Genomic DNA, 26,364 nt, shown 5'->3' with positions numbered 1-26,364 from the left:
ATCAGCATGTGAGGCAGCTGTGATCATAGTTAAAGAAACAGATTCATCTTGTTTGTGCAGGGATATCAAAAAGTCAGTCGACCACTTTGGTCCAGACAGAAATATCTCTGCAACTTTCGAATGCCACAAAGTTTTGAACAAAGCTTCATGCTCCCCAGGGGATTAAATTCTACTGACTGTTGTGATCCCGTGAATTTTCCTCCAGTGTTGCCATGAGCTTGACATTTTTTGGTTCCAGTTCAGGGTGAAAAATCTTGATTGGAGATCCACTATCTGACATGGAGAACCACTATCTGATCATTTCCATTAAATTTTCTTCAGATATTCAGGATCCCTATAGGTTAAACTCTAACTTTGACTTTGTTGATCACTTGACTTTTCATAACACCGCCAGCAGAGTCCTACTGACATTGGCGGTCCCCTGAATTTTTTTCTTGCGCCACCTAGAGGTTGACTTTTTTGTTTTTAATTGAAATATCTTGACAAACTATAGGATGGATTACCATGAAATTCAGACATTCTTGCAGAGGATGAATTGTAAAAACGTTTCCTCCTCAAAATTTTTGTCTGTCCGTGGTTTTTGAACAAATACCAGCAAGTGAGGTTGTACACTGTTAGCGAAGCCTCGCAGAGCTGCTAGCAATGCTGTAGAATCTCTAGTTTTGTTAAACACCTCACTAGACTTTACTGCATCAATATAGAAATTATGACTATATTGTATGACCACCTGATGTTATTGCACAGCAAACTGTATATCTGAGGCTAGCATTGAAGCCTTGCATCCAGATGGACACAAGTTAGATTGAAGTCCCTTTTATTTTTTAGGGCTTCTTTCAACATTTAAAAGATATGTAAGTCCCGTGGAGTGTCGAAAATTATGTGATCTGGTAACATGGAGTGGATGTTTCATCACTGTACACAACACATTCAGGCCCCAACCCTAACTTTAGCTGTTAAAAGGAAATAAATGGGCCCAACTAAATTCATAAATATTTGTATTGAGACATTTTTCCTCAACCATCTTCACAGAAACATTTTCGATCCTTTGCATGGTAAAATTGCAACCGCTGTCAGGGAACGTAATCAATGAGAGTATCTGAAACCTTCTACGCTCCCGCCTTCCTGCTTAATAATTCAACAACAAGCATAGCCTCTGTGGGCATTGACTGTGAAATAGAGCACATGACCTCCAGCACAGCAGCAGGTGGTTCACTGCAAGAGGTTGCTGAGTGCAGAAATTGATATTAAGTTGCTTTTCTCTTTGGTGCTATTTTTGGTGGGCTTTGCGAGGGATTCGGCATATTTGGAAAAACACTAAACACACTGATCTATAGCCACAAGCGAATCAGTATTGAATATACACTTTTGTTACCAGCCATAATGTTGTATCACGCAAATGTTCTGAATAGAAGAATATTGCATGTTGAGAAGCTTCCTGTAATGTAACATCAGTAAATTGTACATACAGTATAACACTATAAAAGGAATCTTTTAGCAAATATTTACACTGTCATGCACAGGACCAGCAGTTGATTACAAATGCATGCCACCATGAAAGCTATAATAACTTCATGAAGCACTTTACTGTCTTTAGGACTCACTGTTGGAGAGCTCAAGATTTAACAAAAATAGAATCTGAACCAGTCAAGGGCAAAACAATTGGGACTATCCCTGATATGCAGGCAGGCTAATAAGTTGGACTTGTCAGTGGTGTTAAAAGCCACATAGTAGGAGCACCTAGAACTTCAACATTAAATCTATTTTAATTTCAAATAGCCGACACATGCAAATGAGTCCAAGAAGAGTATACAGACATCAAAGGTCTGCAATTTTTAGAATGAATAGACCTTTCAAACAGCAGACGTTTTGACTTGTCGTAGCAATAAAAGCCCAGGTGGAACTAATAACCTGTACGATGGCTTCATTCCAATCAAGTAGTGATCCAGCATGCATAATACCAGAGCTCTGGAGCTGACACATATACAGATGGAATGCAGCCATTATTAATGTTATTAATTACACCTGTGTTTGACAAGTTAGAGCGTCTCTTATGAGAAAGGCCAGTGGGATAGTATTATAAGCATTCTCAAGATAGTAGCATAAGCCATGCAGAGCATCAGGAAACAGCAAAATATTAGTACAGTAATACAGCAACAGTATCCACTATTCACGTAACCAGAAAAGTCACACAAAGCAACAAAAGCCGAGCAATTAGGATTATAACCGTTTTTAACATGAAATGCAGAACAGCAATAAGACTGAAATAAAGTATGATATTCATAATGTTGATCCAGATAAAATGTTAAAAGATGTAGTTCCACGTCAGTAAAATGGCAATATCATACATCTAACACTGAAAACATGCAGCACAGAGAGAGGATCAGACCACTCTGTCAGTAAAGTACAAGTAAATTGTCCATACATACCCAAGACGTGCAAAGCTGCCCATCTGACAATAGGCAAAGGACATGGGACAAGTTAGCAGTAAGTTTAGCCAGTAATAACAACACTAATTCAGTCCACGGTGACTCATTTTAGTTAAGAAGGGGGATATTTTCAATATGTTGTCAGGTTTTCTGGTTTTCTGCTGGCATACCGCTGGTCAGTTTGTACTTTTATGTTTTCTTTTGTCGCTTCATGTAATTGTATTTTTGTATGTTGTTTCAATTTGTGATTTCGACCGAGAGGACAGTTTTTTTTTCCTGCTTTCTTTGTTCAACAGAAACCCAGACAAGATCAACTGAATACCAGTTGCAATTATTTTATCATGTCAAGATGGCAGCGGGAGTAATCCCATTTGTTAAATGACTGTTGAATCTCTGTTTTAGATTAAGATGTCTGGTGAAGCAGTTGGAGAGAGGAGAGGCTTCCCTCGCTGAACTCAAGAAAAACCTTGAGTACGCGGCGTCGGTGCTGGAATCTGTTTATATTGAGGAGACAAGGTAAGAAAACAATAGCTACAAGTATTGACAAGGTTCATTTATTGGAAAGAATGGCACATCACTCACAAAGGCCAGAAAATGGATTACTGTCATTAGTATGGCAATTGACCTACTAATTGTTGCAATTCTTAGTTTCTTTTTAACCATATCTGATATATATCTGATGTATCGGTTGGCTGATGTTATCAGCCAATATTTGAGTATCACAGATATATTGGTATCGATATATATGTTGTGCAATATGCGCTGATATGAAAACCTTGTTTTTACAGAACATAATGCAGAAAAAGATGCTGGGGGTCATTTAGAAATGGTGAAAATACATGAACAGATTAATCTCAAACAAGGAGAAAAGATGCTTTGTACCAAATTTAGCTACAAACTAATTACCATCCATGGGCAGTTGACCAGAAACAATAAAATACAGAGCAAAACCTATCATCTCTTCTACGAATGGTTGGTAAATGATATATATCTTTATCATATCATATATGAAGAATATCGACCGATATGTATCAGCATCAGCCCCAAAAATGTATCTATGTATCTGCATTTTCTCAACTACTTATTTACTTACTTACAGCTACATCATGAAGGGAAATATTGTACTTCTTACTCCAGTTTTACTAACAAAATAGATGAACTTTATATAAAATATGATGTATCATTATAGATTCAACTACCCAAAAAGTAGTTAAAATTAGCTGTACCTTGACCAGCATTTAGTTACTTCTTAAAAATGAATGGACCAATAACAATAATCCAGTAATATAATGATGTAAAACTGACAGGGGTGCTTTTCCACAACGAGTACTTGTACTTGTGATACGTTAAGTACTTTTTTCTTTAAATCTTCTTTGCCTTTACTTAGATACCATTGCAAGACTTTTACGGATGTTATGTGAGGTCAACAGCCTCTCGTTCCTAACAGAAAAAATTGCAAAACAAATGGATTTTTTTTTTGTGTGTTACAAAACTAAAACAGCTTGTTTTGATTTGCTGATCATACGGTTACGTTTAGGCAACGAAAACTACTTGTTTTGACGTCACGGAAAGATCGTGGTTATGGCAAATTGTTGTTAGGTGTGGTTAAGGTTAGGGAATATACTAGGTCAATGTATGTCAATAGTTAAGCCTGTTCATGTCACAGATATGAACAGGCTTACGGAATTATGTAAGCCTCTCGTCATCTAGATCCAGCCAGATTAGGGCCAGCGATGGCATGACCACTCCAAGAGGAGGATGATGAACTATCCAGTGCAGAATCCATGTAGCACCGTGATTATCAGTGTGATGTGAATGCTTTCTCTTTGCCATAAGAACACGTATTCAGCTCAGAGGGTGGAGGCTTTGCTCTTGATCCCCCGTACATGTCAACACAACAGGGTAGCTGTGGATCATTATATCACACAACGGGTTCTGAATTCCGCATCATGGTGTTTCGAGTGGCATCCGATGTTTTGATGTTACATAAGAGCCAATATTATTTGATGGACAGCACTGGGATTTCAGTTTGATGTGAAAGTAGACCTGCGATAAACGATAAATATTTTAATAAGCCATTAGTCTCTGCATCGATCTGTTTTTCCTTTCTTTGTTTCCTGCTCAATTTGTTTCCGTCTTTTTCAATTCCTCCCTTCTTCTTTGTTTCAGACGTTTGGTGGACACAGAGGATGAGCTCAGCGACATCCAGTCAGAGTCGGTGCCCTCAGAGGTGCGCGACTGGCTGGCATCCACCTTCACCCGCCAGATGGGCCTGATGCTGCGACGCAATGAAGAAAAACCTCGCTTCCGCAGCATCGTCCATGCCGTTCAGGCTGGCATATTTGTTGAGAGGTAAACATGTGTGTGATGCAGAAGGACACAACCGCAATCACACACGAGCACCCAGTGGTTGATCTTAAACAATTCATAAGGATGGGCACCTTTATCTTTCCTCACCCGAAGCTGCCGATCTATTATTGGCCAACCCAGACCAGGTTAGCCTGGAGCGACTTAAAGCAATTACATCAAGGTCTTTACTTTGGCCTTGCATAAGGAATGGACATCTATGTTGCTCTTGTAGGGCTCAGTGCTTTTGCTGCACGTACTGTACACTTTACATTACTGACATTTTACAAAGTATAGAAATAAACTCATTTCAAAAAAGGAGTTTATTTCTGTTTGATATAAAGATTTAGATGTAGGGACTTGAAACTTGCTTGTTTTAGATCATCCATCACACTGAACATGATGTCTGCTTTCACTTTTGTCAAGGTTAGACTAGTTTTTTTAGACCTAAATTTGATTAGAAAATCTTTTTTTTTTTAAGTCAATAACCAAAAAAGATTAATCACCATATCATAAACATTATAATTAAGGACAGTAAGTCTTTATGGAGCTCTACATAATGTGTGCACGATTATTTATGAATGGTAAAGCATACAACAAAAAAAGGGGGTAAATGAGATTCAAAAGAATAATGGTGAGCGAGGCAAAGCAGCTGCTATGTCCATTATTCCAACAAATATATTATCCACTTTATCCATTTTGCAATGTAAAAATTCTGGGTTATTGTTCATTGGTAATGCAGTGCAAACTTCTCAAAACTTTCTGAACTTGTGTGCGTACTGAAACGAATGAAAACTAGTGGCAGCCTGGGGGAAATATTTCAAAATTTAGAGCCCTACAGCTTGGTTTGAAAAATGCCACCGTCCTTTTAAAATTTCAGTCTGTTTTAAATATGTGGCATCCTCTGCACAGTGACTCACTCACCTGAGTGGACGATACATCATCACGGCTTTGGCAAGCCTGGCTAAGCACAATCATTCAGAGAGTTACAAACAGCCCCCTCTCCAAGGCTATGCTTTATCACACACTAACGTAGAACATGCATGATTTTGTTGAAATCAGTAAGCCTCAAATATGTAATATATGATCTTTTGTTAATCTGTTTTTACAGAGGGCAGACTGTTTTATCATTGACAATGAAGAAAGGTGGGAAAAGAGGAAGAAATAGAGTGAAAATGAGAAGGTGGAACAGTGTGGTGCAGTATGAGGTGTCCACCATTTCAATTTGAAAAAGAATACAAAATAGCCTACTTCACTGGCTGCATTTTTGGAAACTATTGTAAGACATCTACTTTTGAAATTCCAGCATTGTGTGTCCACAAACAAATGGAGCAATGCACACCAACTTTGAAACCTTCCAATTTAATCCAAATACTCCACTAAATCCCACGGGCAATTACACAGCTTGTTTTGCATTTTGTGAGTAAATTAATCAAATTTTTGACAAAGCTTTAAACCTTTGGCATGTTTAAAAAAAACAGACTTGCAGATGCTGCTGCCTTTTCTCAACTTAGCCTTTTTAACACAGTTTCATACTGTGTTGTGCTGATTTGAAGGTTTACAGTGACTCTTGGTGGGGAACCTTCCAGGCTGTGGTTTAGGGCAAGAGTGGTAACCTCTGTTGTTTACACTCAGCGGTGCGCTTCATTTGATGTTTTTATCTCATCCAAACAGGATGTACCGACGTACCTCCAATATGGTGGGACTCAGCTACCCCCCCTCTGTCATATCTGTGCTCAAGGTATTAACATGTGCACGCACATCCAAGCAGAAGCACACAGATATGAAATAACAGCTTTTTACACACGGACACACACATGCCAAAATCAAGACTACATATCATGAGTTATTTACAAGAAACTGATTTTTATAAGGGTGTAATTTCCACAAGGACTGGGAAGCATTGCTCCCTCATTTTTCAAAATCCTGTTGTTGTCCACTTCACTTACATTGTTTTAGGTTCATTACAAAAAATGTTGCGATGTTATTATCTGTCAGAAAGTATCAGGAACAAAATCCATCAGGAAACTGAAAATGATTTTAAGTAAGGTTAGTGGACTCTGTATAAAAGTTCACATACCATTTCTATTTTTGTTACACTACTATTATTGTTGAAACTAACATAATAATAATACTATATTTGATATAATTTATAATATAATAATAATAAAAACATAAATAGATTTTTTTTTTAACATACACACACTGTTTAAGGAGAAGCATGTCATTGTTTAAATTTTTCTTCCCCGCACAGAATGTTGACAAGTGGTCGTTTGATGTGTTCGCCCTAAATGAGGCCAGCGGGGATCACGCGCTTAAATTTATATTCTACGAGTTGCTCACAAGATACGACCTCATTAGCCGTTTCAAGGTAAAGTCACAAGGATATAATGTACCAGGGTCACTGGTCTACTTTTGTTTATGTCATTAAAATCAGGAGAAACTAAAAAGAATTCAGTACACATAAGAACCCTCACCATGTCTGGTTTAACGGAAGAGAGCAGGGGGGGGGGGTTTGGACATACTTCATCTCATCTGTTAATGGTGAAGCTCATTTTCCACAGCACCTTATAGCTGAGGACACTCCACTTGAAGGGCCAGCATCTGAGAGTAAATGACACAGGAAATGAAGCCGACATCAACATGTAATTGCTGTCTGTTGTCTGCAGTACCTTAAATGATTCATGATCCAACATTTAGTGACATCAATTTCAAATGCTGAGGGGACTGTGCACACATTGTATGTGCTCATCATTTAAATCAGCAGGTAGCTTGTGGAAGTTTTCCTACGGTCTGCAATGTTTTTCGCTCGCAGACATTTGCTGTCGTTTTTGTCTGCCTTCAGATCCCGATCTCTGCAGTGGTGTCATTCGTGGAGGCCCTGGAAGTGGGATACAGCAAACATAAAAACCCCTACCACAACCTGATACACGCTGCCGATGTTACACAGACTGTACACTACTTGTTGCTCAAGACTGGCATGGTGGTGAGTGACATGACGTTATCAGCATCTACTGTAAAGAAACCCATTGAACATGTTGGTTTAGTTCCAAGAAAAAAAGATCACTGGATTGAAGGGGATTTTATACACATGGTATTCAGGACGCCTGTGTCAGCTGACGTGTGCCAACCTAATTGCAGCTTTGCTTGACATGCAGCTTCTAAATATTGTTGTTTTTTTTCTTGGAGAATCCATGAACCATTCTTTCATGGAAAAAGAAGGAAAATCACTCTTTAATCCCAGTCTTGCTCTGGGCAGGTTTGAGAACATCAACCCACATTTTTAAGAATATCTGTCAAAATGTGACACTTGTTAATGGTCACTTTCTCAACGAATATTTTCTGTCTTATTTATTCTTTTGCCGTAACATTGCTTCATTTCTACTTTCCGTATTTTTTTTTCCATCTGGTGACCTATATTTAACTCCTTCCCACTAGTGTGACTTTAGGATATTTCTAATGCTGCATTCACTCAAAAAAAAAAAAAAAAACCCATAGCCTCGCTGAGTTCAAAGTCCCCAACCAGCCAACCAGCCGGCCGCCCCCGCCTCCAGTGTTTTTATTTAATCACTTTAATAAGGTGGCTGCGACAGCTGTCGACATGGTGCGTTTCTTTGGGCAGTGCCTTGTGGAGAAAACCACATTACTGCCAGAACCACAGGCTCCTGGGAGAGCGGCAGAATAGCATCTATCATTTCGCAGGCCCTCCAGACTCCATTAAATCAACAATCAACAGGTCATTCATAAAGAAGGCCCGTGAGGAAATGTACTGAGGGATGGATCGGGCATCTTGCACCCATCACCCCGTTCTTAATGAGTCCGCCATCCCCTGCTGTTGATTAGTCACCAATATGGACTTGGCTTCCTAAGCTAAATCCCTACTCTCTGTATGTGATTGCACTCAGATGCATGCACATCTCAGAGGAAAATGCGCACTCACAAGTGTAAGGATGCTGTGTACAGTCACACATTAAACATGAAGGCGTATGGATAAAAGCAGTCCACATTAAGCACTTTCTTTTGGCCTTTGATTGCTATATTTTTAGCTTTAGGGTGGTTATATGTTGTGTGTATGATGAAAAAGGTGTTTTCAAAACGAGTTTTTTTGTGGCCAGTTATAGAAATTGTCGGAAATTTTAAGGAAACAGGCTTATTTGCTTTTTTGCTGAGAGTTATATGAGCACATGAAGACAAATGCAACTCTCATGTTAGTATAGTAAATATGAAGCTACAGCCGACTTAACTTAGCTTAGCAAAAAGAATGGCAGCGTATATAAACAGCCTGTTTGTTTACGCCGCACAAAAACCAAAGCGTAAAAGTGACACGCTTTGATTTTACGGGCATGATGTGTTGGTTGCAGCTAGCCAGGCTAGCTGTTTCCAGTGTTTGTGTTAAGCTAAGCTAGCTGGTCTTAGCTTTGTGTTTACTGTAAAGAAATGAAAGCTGTATCAATGAGCGCTGCAACGATTATTCAGTTAACTGATTATACAATCTACAGAAAATTAATTGACAACTATTTTGTTAATTAAATAATCATTTTAGTCATTTAAAAAAAAAAAAATTCCTAACATTTCCTGTTTCCAGCTTCTCAGATGTGATGGTTTCATAATGTTCTTTGTTGTACTGGATGGTCAACTTAATATCATTTTTAAAATCTGGTTTTGGATTGTTGGTCAGATAAAATAAGACATCTGAAGACGTCACCCTGGCCTGTGGGAATTTATAACAGGCATTTTTTACTATTTTATTACATTTTACAGTCAAAATGAATAATCAATCAATCGAGAAAATAGTCGGCAGATAAATAGATAATAAAAAAAGAGTTACAAAAAGAGTGTCAATCTTGTGATCAAACTCTCAGCAAGCAATGGAAATGTCAAAAATTCCAAAAATGTGAAACTGTTCCTTTAACAGTGCACTACTACTACTACTACTACTACTACTACTACTACTACTACTACTACTACTACTACTACTTTCACATCAACCTCTTCTCTGACGTATTCACGAATAACACCGAAAAAGGTTTAAACTTGACCCAAAAAACTTAATTAGGAAAGCATGATGTGATGTGTAGTCTCACCCTGTGATAGAATTAACTTGTAATAAACATAGAGAGAGCAAGACTTTTTCATTTATATTCGGTAACAGGGACAAACCAGACTTAGACACTGTCGGAGAGGGAAAGAAGCAGGATGCGTGTTAAACTAACAGTTTAAAATGTGATTCTCAATAAAGCTTGTATTATGTAAAGTTTCCTTTTTGCTTTTCTGACCTTTCCTGTATCTCAACTCCCCATTTTTTATTTCCTTTCATCCCTGACGGTAATGTATTCTTCATGCCAAATACTTCTCTCTGTGTCCTTTATATCACTTTTCTCCTCTCCACCTTTATGGCCTGATGTACCATTCCCTGCATCCCCCCTTTTTTTCCCCCATTCACTGGCTTCTCATTTCTCTTCTCTAATTTCTGTCCATTCTTTCCACTTGTGTTCATTGCTTTCCCCTCCTACTTCCCCCTCCGTGTCTGTCTTTTCCATCTCATCACCTCCCCTCGTCAACACTCTTCCCTCTTTCACATTCTCCTCTTCATATCCTCCTCCTCTTCCTTATCTTCACCTTCCCCCTGCTTCCTCACATTCCACCTCTTCCTTCCTCTCCTCTATCTCTGCCTCCAGCATTGGTTGACTGAGCTGGAGATCTTTGCTATGATCTTTGCGGCGGCGGTGCACGACTACGAGCACACGGGGACCACAAACAACTTCCACATTCAGACAAGGTAATGGATCATAAAATCAAAAATGCATGGCACTGAGGCACCCGATCAATGTTTTCATTTACGGCAAGGCAGCTTTATATTTGCACTGAGATCGCCTGCAGTGCAGTAATAACACTGGGGCAGGATGGGAGTCCAAATGAACTCCAAACTCCATGCCATTGAAAAAAAGAGTTATCATTGATGAGAACGTAAGAGAGAGAGAGATAACAAATTATGTCGTTAAAAAGCTACTAAATTTTTTGTTATCATTTGGAAAGTTTTGTGGACAAACACTCTTCATACCCGTTACTGTTGTTTTTTTCATAGTACAAGTTACATAGTCTGTTTTCTTCAACCCTTTGGAAAAATTATCCAGATTCCTTTAATGCAGAAACATCAACTTCCTTAAATGTGTTAATATGAATATTTTCCACAAATGTACCGTTTCATTGAGGATATATCTCAGAGAGGGAAACCTTCCAGATTGTGGAGATCAAATCTTGATCTTCACAAACTTCTTACTAGCAGAGGTTCATTTTCAATAACATACTGGGGTCCTAAATTATGGATCGCACTGTCTTCTTTGCTTTAAAAAGTTTATAACCTCCATTCAGTCATCTTTATGGCGTACATCTTATATATCAATGACATGTGAAACCCTTGAGGTTTTTCCTCCTTTTTTCTCGTTTTTTATTTTTTCAGCAGACTACCTTAAAAATAAACATAAAAAAGACCATATAAAGAACATGAATTATTCTCACATTTAATAATTCGCTGGAAGTTTACCCTGCTATTTGCCAGACTGCAACAAGAACATCTTCTTCACATATTTTTAGCAGAGCACCCTCCACAGTGACTGCCGCTGTACATGCAGACACAGAGCTGCAGTACGCAAATTGAAGTAATCAAGAATGACCCAGTAAATGAAACTCAAAAAGGAAAAGATTTCAGATCTTTGGCATCTCAGGCATCTTGAAACCTGATCACACTCGCCAATTAAGTGACACACTTTACTGATAAATTTAAGAAGTAGCACCATCTATGGGTTTATTATTGCCCTTAATGCTGTTTTTCCAATATACACCAATAAGAAACTACTGCTTCACTTTCTGTTTGACTGTCAGGTCAGACACAGCAATCCTGTACAATGACCGCTCGGTGTTGGAGAGTCACCATGTCAGCGCAGCTTACCGCCTACTGCAGGACGACGACGAGATGAACATCCTCTACAACCTCTCCAAGGATGACTGGAGGTCAGACACTTCAAAAGACAGACAATAAGAGAAAGAGAGACAGAGAGATGAAAGAGCTGAGTGACAGCAAAGGGACATAAAACTCTGAGATGTAGTGGAGAACAGATAGAGACAGATAGAAACCAAGCAGGTCGGGCACAACATTCTCACAATGTGCACATCACCAATTCAAAGACTGATGCGAACTTCCCTTCTCTCGTGTTTCAAGATTAATAGCTGTGCTCGCTGGAGTCAGAATCAGAAAAGTTGGATTAACTTCAAGGTCTACTAACTTTGTCCTAAATGGAACTGTTATGTGTGATAATACATTAAAGGAGACAGTTACAATCCGATTTCTCATGGCATAAGCTGGGACTTGTCAAAGCAGATATTATAAATAGCTCTCAAAAACTGTGTTGGCTGCCTTCATTTACTTTAGCGACTTCCGAAATGAGTCCGCTTTTATTACCTGCGGGTTTGACAGTTCATTATACAGCACATGGCTCATGTTTTCCCCTTCTTTCTTTTCTCGCCTTTGTTTTCAACCAGAGAGCTGCGGGCTCTGGTGGTGGAGATGGTGCTGGCCACAGATATGTCCTGCCATTTCCAGCAGGTTAAGGCCATGAAGAACTTCCTGCAGCAACCTGAGGGGTCAGTTGCCTTTTCCCTTACTACTATTTCAACTCCCTGCCCTCACCCCAGCAATTTAAATCTCCATTAAACCTGCAATCAGCTGCTGTTTACTAAACACCCACTGTTTACATCCCAGGTAACCCTGCCCTGAAGAGTGCACTCATAGATAAGCTGATAGAGAAACAAACATTCATGTTCTATATCAAATGGACAAACAAAGGAAGATTTCTGTTGCACAGGTGTTGTTTACTTGGCATAAAAAATAGAAATGGGATGAGTATTTTGTTGCCAAATGGTACCAAAAGACATTTATTATTCATTTCAGGTATACAGTAGGGTATTAAAGGCCCTCTCAGACACAAACAGAGTTATGATGAAGGCACACCAGATTTGGCAGGATGGAATTTATTTGCACACTGTGGTGAAAAACAGCCGGCGCCAAAAATATTGCTGGAAGGCATGCTAGCATACTGTTGTTCTGCCACAGCTGAGATGACCAGGCAGAAAATATTAGCCTTCCACAGACATTTTAATTTTGACTTTAGCAGAACATCTGTTACGCTGCTTTCACCATTTAACATGTATACAAAATTGGACACCCTGACACAGCATCTCCAAATATTTCTTCACTCATCACAGTCAGTTTCTGAGTACTGGCAAATCTGTTATATTTTACTGAGAAAATCAGAAGTCTGGTCAAGCGCAGGGAATATAACAAGAATCAAAGATAAAGGAGGGTTCGCCACACACCCAAAAACTGGAAGAGTGAGCAACGCTTCACGTGTGCTTCATTGGGCTATCTCGTCAGTTAGGGGGTCAAAAAAAGGGGTTGTGAATTTGATCCTTACGAGGCTCAGTGATTTTGAACACCCAAAGTGAAGACCAAAGAGCGCTCAGAGGGTATCTCCCAGTGCGATGGGGACTTGGTGGTGGTAGGTTTTTATTTGTGACTATAAGGCGCCAGTGGTGCAGTTCCTGGTTCAAATCCTGCCTGTTGCTGACATCTGAAGAATCAAAACCAATCCTGCTGCAGAGGGTGAGGGTCACCCTCCTGGCTTTCATAGAGATAGAAGCAGGGGGTTATGTCATGGAAAACCATGAATGGCTCACATTTTTGTGCAAAATGTAAGAGAGTTAAAATATATGCATTGATGTAAAAAGTACAATCCTACTATGTGAAAGTGCATGCACTGTGTCTCTGCACCACCTGCTGGCTCACCAGTCCATAGATGGTGAGTTTGTAATGACTGGGAGATCCAGTGCTATATAGGTACGCAAGCACACACAGATACAAACAGCTGCGCGCACACACACACACACACATACGTGTACATATGAATGAGAGATTGCAGTCTGCCGGAAGCTCTAATGCTGAATAGTGAAGTAATTCAAACCGGTCTGCTCCAGGCCTGCTTAGAGTGCACTTTAAGATCAAATCTGCCTCAAATGGAATAGGAGGAAATTTGAGCTGCTCACCTCTGTTTAACCTTGTGCTGTGTGTATGTGTTTGTGTGTTTTCATCTGTGTGTCTGTTTTCCATATTGGTCTGTGTCTGTCCATTTATGCATCAATCCATTAAACATGATATTTTGATACGGTTATCAGGTGATGTCTCAGACACCGCTGATGTCTGATGAGATGAGGTGATGCATCTTCACACCGTGTTCCAGTGCAGAAAACTGATTAGTCTAATGGAGGCAGTATGATGAAAGGGGAAACCCCCCGATAGTGAACTAAAACAGATTATCTTATTTTAAACTGAATGTGTTGAAGCACATAGCCTGAAGAAAAAAAACTGTGTAACTGCCCATATACTTGCACTCTGGACTGTATTTTAAAAAAGTATCCCCCCTCATGGACTTTTTCATGTTTGTTGTGTTCTTCTTGCACAACTAGTCATTTTTTGTGGACAGATTGCTGTAGACACATTTACAGCTGTGCCACATTTATTCCATTCTTCCTTTTTTTTTTATGATTGCTGTCTTCAGGGAAACTCAGTGCCTTGAGAACTTTCTTGTATCTTTGTCCAGATACAGGTGTGTTTAACTCAAAATCATCCGTCATACCTCGATTACACCAAAGTGACTTTATTTTGACTAACTGTGCAACTTTTAAAAAATCATCACTGGAGCAGCCAGTGATGATTTTTTAAAAGTTGCACAGGCAGACACAACGGCAATTTAGATTAAATATGTTTAAGGGAGTGATGCATTCAGTTTTTTTTCAATTCGTACTTTATTAAGATCAACTTGTTTGTTTGGTTTTCTTTAACATTAACTTTGACATCTTTTTCTATCAAACAAAGCCTAAATACCATGTAAAACAACAACAAAAACAAAGAAATAAAATAAAATAAAAAGCAAGTGTACAGAAGCACTTAGAAAAAAAACAGAACAAATGAATAAATACTCTCTGGCGGACCTCAGTTTTAAAAATTGTGTATCTCCTTTCTTTTCTAGCATTGACAAGCCTAAAGCTCTGTCCTTGCTGCTGCACACAGCAGACATCAGCCACCCGGCCAAAAGCTGGGACCTCCACCACCGTTGGACCACCTCCCTACTAGAGGAGTTCTTCAGACAGGTGTGTGGGTGTACCTGGCTGCTCACAGAGAAGTGAAGAGAAGTGCAGTGCGGCCATTGGGCATTAACGGTTTAATTGCCTTCATGAGTTGGAAAATCTCTGGTATGATGAAATACATTTCAACACAGCCTTCAGGTTCCAACAGTCTGAAACTGAACAGTTTGTGGCAGAAGAGTACAGGTGAAACTGAAAAATGAAAGATGGCACGAGTCCATTTAAGTGTCGGAGTAAAACATGCCATTACGCAAGCAAGCCCCAGAGCACACAGATGAATGAAACACTTAAATAAAATGCAGACAGCATTAATGTTCTTGGCAAAACAATCTCAGAACAAGATTGATTTAGTGGCTGCAATTTTCCATGTTCAATTTTTTTTATGAACACTTTAAGAACCTTTTGACCATATTGGTATAAAAGTTGAGACTGAAAGTTATTTCTTGACCTTTGAGTTAAATCTCTTTTTTTAGTGCTATTTAAAAATATCTGCTCTGTTGGACCTGGTGTGGAGTCTGGTAGGAACTATTTTCCCAGGATTTCTTGGGATTGCTGAAAAATGAAACACTAGGGTTGAAGTAGCGTTGATTTATTTTTTCTCAGCATTGCTTTTAACTGCTCCTTTGGTGCTGGTATTTAGGATTGTATTGTCAGGTTTCTTTCACACAGTTGCAGAGTAACACCAAGAGTAAAATAACAATGATATTTCTTAATGATTGTTTTAATATGGCACTTTGGTACAAATCTACACTCCAAGGCAGTTTACATCAGTATGATATGCAGTCATGTTTTTAAGTATAATTTCAAATACTCTCCTCTTTGCCATTTTCAAATATGATGCCATCACAGGCGCCATGGAAGAGTCTAATATAGAACATCATCTCTTTGATAAAACAGTGCATTTTGCTATAAATAATAAGTAAATGTTTTTGTAAATGTAAGCAAGAAGGACAGACATTTAACTGGATGCCTCATTGCTTTCATCTCTTCCATTATTAATCCACATTGTTCTTACTATCAGTACAATTGTTATTGTGCTTTCACAAGGTCTTTGTCTCTTGAGATGTGAATTGATGATAAATAGCTTCTCCAAAGAACCTTGCCTCCTGACTCCACATCTCATCTGTTTGTGAGAAATCAAAAGGGAAAATGAAACACATTTGTGCCCCAAAAGCACTTGAGACGGGAGCCAGACAAATCCAACGCCTGTTGATAGAAGTGTGAGCATATGGTGTGTGGTGGTGGTGTATGTGTACAGTTTAAGTGTGTGTTTATGAGTGAGTGCATGCACAGTGCGCCGTTTTGGTATGCCTGGAGAGTGGGGAACATTTTTCTAGAAACCAAATACTGAAAATGATTTTGACTGAGGAGGCCGCTGTATTTCCAGGGGGACAAAGAAGCAGAGCTCGGGCTGCCGTTCTCTCCGCTCTGCGACAGAAAGTCCACAATGGTGGCACAGTCCCAGATCGGTTAGTGGCTACTCCACCCTCACATACATACAAAGCTTGTACATGATGACTGTATATGTACACAAGTTCTGCTCCAGGACAAGTTTATTTGAGAAAACTGACCTTTCCTATGTGAAAGTATCTATAGAACACCCAAGAGTGCACCATTTCCTGTATCTACATACATTTATGTCAGTATAGCAAATATATTTTGAAGAAATTGGTCATTGTGCTTTCATAGCAATGTTAGTTTTAAAAAGATAGAAATTTTACGTAAATTTATGTATTATTATATGCTCGTTAGAACTGATACTTTATGATAAATAATGTTGGATTTCTTGTATGGACAGGAGGAGCAATAATAGCGAACAATAACAGTTTCAATGTACATATAGGCATGTGAGTGTTGTTTTACCATAGAATTAAAAAACGTGAATACATCTTTTAATAGCTGTGAGTGCACAATGATAATTGAAGGTGACCCAGATTAGCATATCAACTTTTTTATCAGCTCAGAGCTTCTCCCATCTGTATTTTGGCAGCTAGACCATGTGAGGACACTATTTAGAGAGATTTTACAGAAACAGTGATGTTAAAGTGACAGGGCCAAAACCTGATTTTGAAAAGTAACAGGCCAGAAGAGTAAAAGGACAGCCCCCCCCCCCAAGGCTCAGCTCATAGTATTAACACCGACAGACTTAGGCTCAGACTTTATGATCAGTTTCATACCTGTAGTCTTCCAATCTTAATTTCATAAATCCCAGCAATTTCAGTGATTGTTCTGAGCTTCTTCTCGTCTTTGTCTGCATTAACCTCTTCAAAACACTTAAATAAAGAATATGAATATGTATATAACGACAGTATGTTCTGGATTTTCCAACATCTTTGTCACCAGGGTTCATAGACTTCATCGTGGTGCCCACCTTCACTGTGCTGACAGACATGATGGAGCGTATCGTCACGCCGCTCATCGACGAGGCTTCCCATTCAGGTTTTGCTGGCTTTCGACGCTCAAGGTGAGTGGCAGCACTTCCTCTTTATGCTGAGAGATCATTTAGCAAGTTTGGAGTCTTATATGCTGCTAGGTAGCAGGACTGAGCAGATGGAAGTGAGTGACTTTACTGTTCTCTACCCTCCAACTTCTCATACCTCTCTGAGTAACTATGCACGCAATGAGATGATTAAACCTCAACGGCTCCTCCGCAATAACAGCATATCTAATGAAAAGTATTGAAAACAGCAGATGAGTCTCCCATGAGTAATCCATTTCTGTGCGTGGAAATGTCTCCACCTTTCATCAGGCAGAGCCACACACCTTGAAATTGACATTTTAGAGATGCTAGTCGACTTCGCTTCGCCATCCTTGATCGAAAATGCGCCTCAGTGTTGGTTTGGCATACACAATAGCCCCCCAAGATACAAAAGAAAATGATTTTGTCTCCACTGGCATAATTAATTGGCTCATTACTTTTCTTGCAGCCATGTTATAAATAAAGAATGTGCAAGGCTTTGAAAGCACCCCAAAAAAAAGTACATTCCTCTTGTTCTCGCATTACTAATATTTAAGCTTTTCAGAGAGAGATAAAGTGTTAGTGACTACTTTATTTTAGTAGTACTGGGGAGCCTGGGTCTTCATCTTCCGTTGCACCTGCACATCAATATCAGCCTCCCCGAACAGCAGTCATTAGCATCACTCAGTCGGCCTCCAGTCGAAGCTAACTGAGTGGAAATCTCAGATATTGTGGCCACTTGTGCAACAATATCTGACACGGGACACACCTGGACGCTTATGGGTTTCCTTGGACTGTTTATTCACAGCATTTATAGTTGCTTTCAGTCATGTGTAACTATGTCTTCTCACTCTGTCTATCTCTTTATATCCACCTGTCTTTCCTTTTTCTTCTTTCAGAACGCCTGAAAGCTCATGTTTTTTTATCCAAGCTAGTGCCGTGATTTTAGGGATGGCACGGCCTTCAGTTTTTGGAAATATCTCAAAAACTATTGAATGGATTGCCGTGAAATTTTGTGCAGACATTCGTGGCACTCAGGCGCTGTGCCCTAATTGACTTTGGTGATCTCCTGAACTTCCCTCCTCTACTGCCACCAAGAGGTTGATAGCTGTGGTTCTGAGTGTCTTGACAACTATCGGATGGATTGCCATGAAATTCATGTCCCCCAAATGGTGAATTGGAATAACGTTGGTGATCCCTTAAAAGGGTACTCTAGCAATTTAGTATTGCACTTTCATAAAGTTGGGGGACTCATGAGAGAGATATTAGAGAAAGGATAGTCAAAATTGATGCAACAGAAGCCAAGATACTGTATTCTGACTTTTAGTCCCTAGCATGGTTCAATCTCAAAAAACCTCAAAAATGTTGATAGCATCTTTCATTGGAACCCCTCACTCCCTGCCTCCAAAATGCCCACATTGTTAAAACCCCACACTTCTAGTTTGAAGAGTTTCTGTTAAAAAATAAAATTTACAAATTTCTGGCAAATTGGCACCAAGTATGCCAAATAAGCTATAAGCACTTCCTGCTTGCAATGTACCCATGGATTTACAGACAACTATCACTGGATTACTTTGATACTAAAGAAAATTTTAAAACGTGAGGACTCTTAGGCAAGTTCTGGAGCTTTAAAGAGTGTCTTTTTTGTATGATTTCTAAGCGGATTCATGGACATTTATTCACAATGGACATTGGCGATATGGATTATATAGATATCTTTGGAGAAAGTAAGTCACATCAAGACTCAAAATATGTGTATTATGCCTGTGCGTTCAGACTTGTCTGAGTTATGACTCGGTCAAATCTGAATGGAAGGAGTGCAATTTTTGATGCAAATTGCGGCAATCAGCCGCTAATGGTTTTAAAGTACCTTAATTGCCTCGGATATCCTCAGAGAGTGAAAGTCACACTGAATTTAATTATGTCTCAGAGTTGAAAACCCCTGAACAACAAAAGACATTATTCAACTATTTTCACAGACTGAGTAGTTGGCACTGTGACAACTAAACTCTCATGTGTTCATCTAGCGCCATCATCTGGTTAAAAATACAAATAGTCAATTACTTTGGTTTGTGACCAAATACCTGCAAAAGTAATGACATTTCTATCAGTCTGAGCTTTACTTTACATTTTCAACATTATCATGCTAACATGCTAAAATTAGATGGTGAACACAGTAAACATTACCTGCTAAACAATACCACTGTCCTTGTGAGCATGCTGACCTTAGCATTTAGCTCAAAGCTCCACTGTGCTTACGTACAGCCTCACAGAGCTGCTAGCATGGTTGTAGACACTTAGTCCTGTTTATCTCTTAACTGCCTTCTTCCCTTTCATTTTGGTCTGTTAAGTCTGAACAGTATTAGCTCAGATGAAGCCAAAAGGCACAGTGTGAAGAGCATGGGCTCCGACAGCAGCTCATCAGGCCAAAGCTCTCTGCTGACGGTGGACATGAAGAACTTCAAGGCGTTGTGGAATGAAGAGGTTTACCAGAACAGAGAGAGGTGGAAAGCCCAGGCTACTAAAGGTACTGTTCACACATACAACTTGTTAACCTGATAAAATGGAAGTGATTTGGGGACTCAGGGAATATCAAAGCTGGGGGAAAAGCTGATCTGTCCGAACAGATCTTCAGATCCACCAGAATGGAGAAAATTGTCACATAAAGCTGCAGTGCTCTTAGCCATCTGCAATGCGTGGGATAAGAATAACGTTTAGGTTGCCAGAGTGTGTAAAATCCCTGTGGCTGGTATTTATCCTCTTCCTGTGTGACACTTGTTTTGACTGCATGCATGCATTAGTAACATTTTATTATTATTTAGAACTGGAGAGTTGAGGGCTTATTGTAAGAAGAATTTATTAATGAATTATTGACATTTCTAACTACAGACTTGGTGGCCTACACATGAGAAATTGATGTGCATTTATTAGATTATCACCCATATTTATTACCAAATAGAAAGTATAAACACCAGCCAAAGGGATTTTTTTCACAACCTAGCAATGGGAATGTTTTGCCCAAGTCTATAAATCATTACTAAATGATTTTTAACCACTAATACAGTCATTAGTTATGACTTATAAACTCTTTATAAAGTGAACCATCTTAGAAAATGGGACCAGTAAAGTGGCTATATATATATATATATATATATATTTTGCAGCTATGATTTATATTTTTACACTGACAATGTTAATATATAACATGATTATATGTATGTGAAAGGTATTGCTTGTATTGATGAAGAGAGAATCAACAGTTCCCCTCAGCTCTACAGAGCATTTTAGCGTCCTTCAGCTCAATATTTTGGTTTTCCAATCTGCAACTTTACCACTCTCATCAGTGTCGTTTTTGATGAAAAAAGGCTCTAAAAACCAACTGTATGCTCCCTGCTCAGTAGCAGCAACTAGTTGGTAAACATAGCGGAGCATTTAGCAACTAAATAGCTAGATAAATTCCTTCGGGAGTTGGTGGAGACCAGAGCTAAGAGAGAGTAAATATTGAACTTACATTCATTGGTTGAACCAAAACACAACTCCAAAGAATGCTAATGTTGCTGCCGGATGTGTAAATAGGTAGCTTCTTGCTAACATGTTAGAATATCAAGAACAACACTTATAACATCTCAAAGTTTTTAAGTTAACACTCTATAGAGTCTGAGAAATCTACCTAATATCAGGTCTAAAATAGAACAAACAGTCCAATGAGCTCTCTCATCCATTACTTACTTAAAAGCAAAAAGTAAGTTGTTATGAATTAATGCACATGAACACACACACAAACACACACACATACACACACATGCACACGCTAACCTGCTCTCACACTCCATGTGACCTCAGAGGCGGAGGAGAGAGCTAAAAAGGAAGCAGAGGAGCGAGCCCAGCAGGAAGAGGCTATGGAGCCCCAGGAGGTCGACGCAGAATCAGAACAGCCTGAACCAAAGGAGGACAAAGTGGAGGGGGAGGCGCCCGAGTCAGCAGAGGTCAGCAGAACACCAGATGGTAACACAGGGGAAACAGAGCAGGGAGCACAGCCTGGGAGCACCACACACAAGAGTCCTCCACTGCATAACGGTACATCCCTTTAACTGTGTCATCCCATAGCATGGCTTGTTTTTAATACACATGACATAAATCTATTTCTCTAAATGTGCTATACACACGTTGGTATGCAAAGTCCTTCTCCATAACCAACTGTTCATTATAGCCATGGTGAATGTTAATCCACATTTGCTGTCTCAACCCTTTTTCATACTATTATTAGTGAAACAGTTGATATTTGTATTATCTCCCAACTTCTTGTATCCACTGGCTTTCAGTAAACCTCATAAATAATTCAGAGATGCCACAACAAGTGTATTATTGGCATCTTTGTAGGAGATACGTGTGTTTAAGAAATATTTGGAAGGCCTTACTCAGAAAAGGATTTAATACCAAGTAGGGTTGCAAATAACGATCATTTCCATCATCAGTTATTCTGAGGATTTTTTTCACGATTAATCAATGAATTGTTTTGTCTTGTCTTTTATTAAAATCTTAATCACTAACTAAAAAGAGAGAGGATGATTTCGGGATAGGATGCAGACATTGCGTCAGCATGACAAATAAAAAAACTATATTGACTTTTCAGGAGAGTTGTCTGAAGGGGCTGAATCTCCAAAGGGTGAAGAAAACAAGAACAAAATTGTCGATGGTGAGTTTATTTCTGCAGCCCATGAATATTGGCAAAATATAAGCTGAAGTATCTATTTCATGACTCTCTAAAATAAAGTGTAAACCAATGTTTCAATCTCCTGTCCCTGCATTTCCTCGAGGATATGGATGGTTAGCATGGTCACAGAAATACTACCCTGCCTTAAGAGGATTACTCTGTATTTGTACTTCAGTGGAGATTTCTGACTCCAAACAGTTTTCCTTGCAATTAAATTCTATTTTTGAAAAAGCTGACGACTGCTTATTAATCATGGGAAAAATGATAATTAGATATTATAATTTAATTGACGTTCCAGGGAGATTTCCCCCTGTTCGCAGCTCGTCTATGTCTGTTTGTTTATATTTAATCTCCCCTAAATATTCCTTATTTGCTTCCCCAAAGCAGAGGTAGCGATGGAGTAAGTGAGCTGTGGATTATTCAGTGCGGCATCTCTGCTGTGCTGCTGTCGACCTGAACCTGCTTTTAAAACTTGGTTGGGAGAACTCACTCAGACTCGCATCAGAGGGAAGGCCATTAGTTGGACTGTGTCGCCCTCCACAGGACACCAAGAAACTCACACCTTCACTTCCATTTTTGTCCTTATGATCAACTGTTTTTACTTTTACCATGTTTATAGTCCCATGCTTTACCCGTTTGCATTATAGCTCCCTCCCTGCTTATTGATAAAGACAGTGCAGATTTAATGACCTTAAGATGACATCGACGATGGGTTCGAGAGGAGCCTTTGAAAGACTGATACTGAAAATGTTGCTTTTCTTTTTTAGTTTGCCAATCTTTTACTCAACGCAACCACAGACATGTAGCCATTTTTTTAGTTATTGAAAATTAATACAGGAGTGCTTTTTTGTCAAACTTGCAGAATACATGCACGTGAACTGGTACACAGTATTTACAGTATATGAGTATGTGTACAGTGCACTGGGATTAAATTCACAGGCCACACTATTATTTTAGTAGCAAGTACTCCTAAAACAAACCCACTCTAGCAGAAAACTTGTGCTTTTGGACCTCCTGCTGGAAGTCTCATAAGTTTATATGGCTACTAGAAAAACCCTTTTTTTTACCACCAGTTATGGCTCATTTTTCCCCTCTTAACCTGTTTACTTTCTTAGTGCTTTCATTAGACACTCAAATACGTTTTCCTTGCAGCCAGGTTTGTATTGTTTTTTGTGTGTGTTTGTCCTCTCCACTGTATATATTGAAGGTTTGTACATGTGTGGGTCTGAGGAGGAGTAGAAATCCTACAATTCCACAATCCAAAAATGGACATTTTTTTTTGGATATAATGTAAGATATTGTAGTGGTAAATGTCCAAAAATTAGAATGCAACCTTTGCATTTCAGACATATCACACACACAAATGCATTTAAGTTTTTGTAATGTATAAAATCTTTTTGTTTACTTTCTTTTGTAACATTTGTTTTGCATTTGTCCTATACGAATCATGCACTAGATGTGTCTAATATCCTCACATTGTATGCCATTTCTTCGTCAAAAGACTTCTTCTCGATGCCTTCTTATGTGTATATTGAAGCTGTAGCAAAAAGTCAACATTGTCGCTGAATTAGAAAAAAATCTTATATGTACGTTATTTTATTTTGCAGTAGAGTTATGTTACAGCAGCTTCACCTCCTAGGTTGTTGGTGTAATGTTCAATTGACGTGTTTACAGTGTGCTTGTACACCTATTAGCCAGCTGAATCTATCCATCATGCTTTTGTGATGCATCCGAGGCTGTGATTCCAAACTGTATCCGCCTCTTGGTTGTTTGCCCGGTTTTTTAGGCTTGTAATGTTGTGTATAGAAGATGCAAATATTGCTTACTGTGCAGATGTAACATATTGAACCCCTGCAACGCTGGTTCAGCTTTACTATTATCTTAATATGTGTAAGTGGAAGAAGGGAAAACAAGCATTTTGGCAGTATTTGCATAATGATAGGTATGTTTTCCCTAAAATTGTGCACTTTTATTTTGTTAAAATTCCCTAAATTCATTGTGCCAAGACCATGTCCTTGGCATATTCTAATCTTATTTTAAAGTATACAGTACATGTTTATACTGCTACATATTGTAATATGTATAGCACATATGGGGTTCAAAAGGGGTGAATAATTTAAAACCTAAAACTTTATATAAAACTGTAGGAACTATAAATTCTTTTTTAGCCTCTTTGTTTTAATACACACTCCCCATTTTTATATTATAACAGGAACACTAGTATCGTGCTGGGACATAGCAGTTTGTCATGCAATGCTACTTTCTACCTAAAAAAATACAGTCAGTGGTTAGCAAGCCAGCTGGCTGATTGTGTGCCTATATCTGTACTTTCCATTTCACACCTTTCACCTGTAGGAAAACGAATTTTGTGATGTCATTTGAGTCTGTGCTGGTCCAGGTACAGTCAAGCAAACCAGTGAATATCTTCCTTCAATATTACACACTAAAGAAGTCTTGAGTAAAGACCTTTATTTTAGACACTGTTGGAAAGTCTGTTTGTAAAGTCAGCAGTTTGATGTTTCAGAAATATGGTACTGATAATGGTATATTTTATGGTATATTTTTCTCTCTTTCATTTAAAAAAAATCTTTTTTAGCTGTTTTTGTGCTTTATAGTGTATCTTGTTTGTTCTACTGTACTGTTTGCTCCTTTTTTCACTCAAAAAGTATCTCTTCAACATGTGACTTTTTTTTTTTTTTTTGTCTCTCCTCTGTGTGTCTGTCTCTGATATGTTTTATTCCACCAGCTTGGAAGTCAGAAAAATTCAAGTGGCTCAAAACTCTGAACTGTAAATTTAAAGCGTAACAATCATAGCAAAATGCATTTATACATAGAACAAAAACAAAAATGATTGCATCCTCAAAATAGCCTGCCTGACACTTGGTAAAGCAGAATATATTTTCTGTACCAAGGGACTGAGACATGTACAGTCTTGTAGTTTGCTCTATCTTTCACTTGCTACTGTGATAGCCTACTGTATGAATATTTAACAGGAATTTATACCGACCATAATCAGAAACATAGCTGTATTTATGACATGTAAGGACTTCTAAACGTGGTGATTTGTAACGGTTACTATGGAACAGATTATTTGTTGTTTGTTTAATGCTTTGTTTCCTTGTTTAGTCGGAATCATTCTATAATGTCTGATCTCAAACTGTTCTAGTCACTGACGTTAGATGGATGTAAAGCGAGAACGTGTGAGGGTGTGTGTGTGAAACTGCCGGAAAATACCCGATGTGCATTTCTGATCTCCTCACTGTGACCTGCTCTATCGATGAGAGTGTGATGTGTGTGTGTGTGTGTGTGTGTGTGTGTGTGTGTGTGTGTGTGTGTGTGTGTGTCTGAGAGAGAGAGAGAGAGAGAGCGATAAACAAAAAGTGATGCAGTGGGCTGTATAAAGCTGGCAAACCATTCTCACCACCAACAAAATTTTAAAAATACATTTCAGACGAGCATTTTTTTCCACTTTAAACTCCCAGTTCTCTAATGTTGTATCAAACTACAAACTGCTCCGCTGGTCAGCAGGGTGACTGACACAATTGAAAAACAATGAGTTAACGATTAGTTAACAATAGTTCCTCGGTAAGACAGAATAACTGAGAGTGAATGGGTGTGTGCGTATGCATGTATGTGCATGTGTGTGTGTGTGTGTGTGTGTGTCACTGTCCCATGCCGGCCAGGCGGCCGTGTGTGCCACCATGCTCTGTGACTGCACAGTCGTATCAATAAATCTGGACTCAAAGGGCTCAGATCATGTCTGCCTGTCTTCATTTCCACAACACCACAGTTAATTGTGTCATGTTAACGGGGCACTCTATCAGTTTTACACATCAATGTCCATTTGCTCCTCATGAGGAGAACTACTGAGTGTATGAAAACAGTGTCTTCTGAGGCTTTGTCAAGCCCAAGAAAACAAGTCATCTCCAACCAGATAACTGGTTGGGCTTTGACACTACACTGAATAGACTACATAAGATGGAAGATTATTTACATTATTGATCAATCTGTTGATTTTTTTTCTTTTGATTGTCGATAAAATGTCACAAAATACTAAGTAATAACACAGTTTCCAATAGCACAAGGTGACTTCACTAAATTTCTTGCTTTGTCTGACCACCAACAGTCAAGACCCTGTCCAGACGTGTCTGATGACATGTAAGAATAATCTGCTTTGAATAATAATCTGTGTCATTTGATTTTTCCACAAAAGAAACCCAGCT

General features: G+C 38.9%; 1 protein-coding gene across 1 annotated transcript in view; it reads left to right on the top strand.

Annotated features, from left to right (window-relative positions):
- The window catches only part of pde1cb (phosphodiesterase 1C, calmodulin-dependent b), a 90,021-nt gene extending 66,942 nt beyond the window's left edge, over window positions 1–23,079 (top strand). Inside the window, exons 4-18 of the mRNA XM_040143871.1 lie at window positions 2,829–2,942; window positions 4,596–4,778; window positions 6,447–6,513; window positions 7,027–7,143; window positions 7,618–7,758; window positions 10,451–10,551; window positions 11,655–11,783; window positions 12,312–12,413; window positions 14,855–14,975; window positions 16,357–16,438; window positions 17,313–17,433; window positions 19,779–19,954; window positions 21,271–21,504; window positions 22,061–22,123; window positions 22,529–23,079. Coding sequence (XP_039999805.1) covers window positions 2,829–2,942; window positions 4,596–4,778; window positions 6,447–6,513; window positions 7,027–7,143; window positions 7,618–7,758; window positions 10,451–10,551; window positions 11,655–11,783; window positions 12,312–12,413; window positions 14,855–14,975; window positions 16,357–16,438; window positions 17,313–17,433; window positions 19,779–19,954; window positions 21,271–21,504; window positions 22,061–22,123; window positions 22,529–22,545 — 1,768 coding nt within the window. The 3' untranslated portion in view covers window positions 22,546–23,079. The remainder of the gene's footprint in view (window positions 1–2,828; window positions 2,943–4,595; window positions 4,779–6,446; window positions 6,514–7,026; window positions 7,144–7,617; window positions 7,759–10,450; window positions 10,552–11,654; window positions 11,784–12,311; window positions 12,414–14,854; window positions 14,976–16,356; window positions 16,439–17,312; window positions 17,434–19,778; window positions 19,955–21,270; window positions 21,505–22,060; window positions 22,124–22,528) is intronic.
- The last annotated feature ends 3,285 nt before the right edge of the window (window positions 23,080–26,364 follow it).

The sequence above is a fragment of the Xiphias gladius genome, chromosome 14, assembly GCF_016859285.1.
Source record: "Xiphias gladius isolate SHS-SW01 ecotype Sanya breed wild chromosome 14, ASM1685928v1, whole genome shotgun sequence".
NCBI classification, from domain to species: Eukaryota; Metazoa; Chordata; class Actinopteri; order Istiophoriformes; family Xiphiidae; genus Xiphias; species Xiphias gladius.
This window is presented reverse-complemented; position numbering and strand designations above follow the sequence as displayed.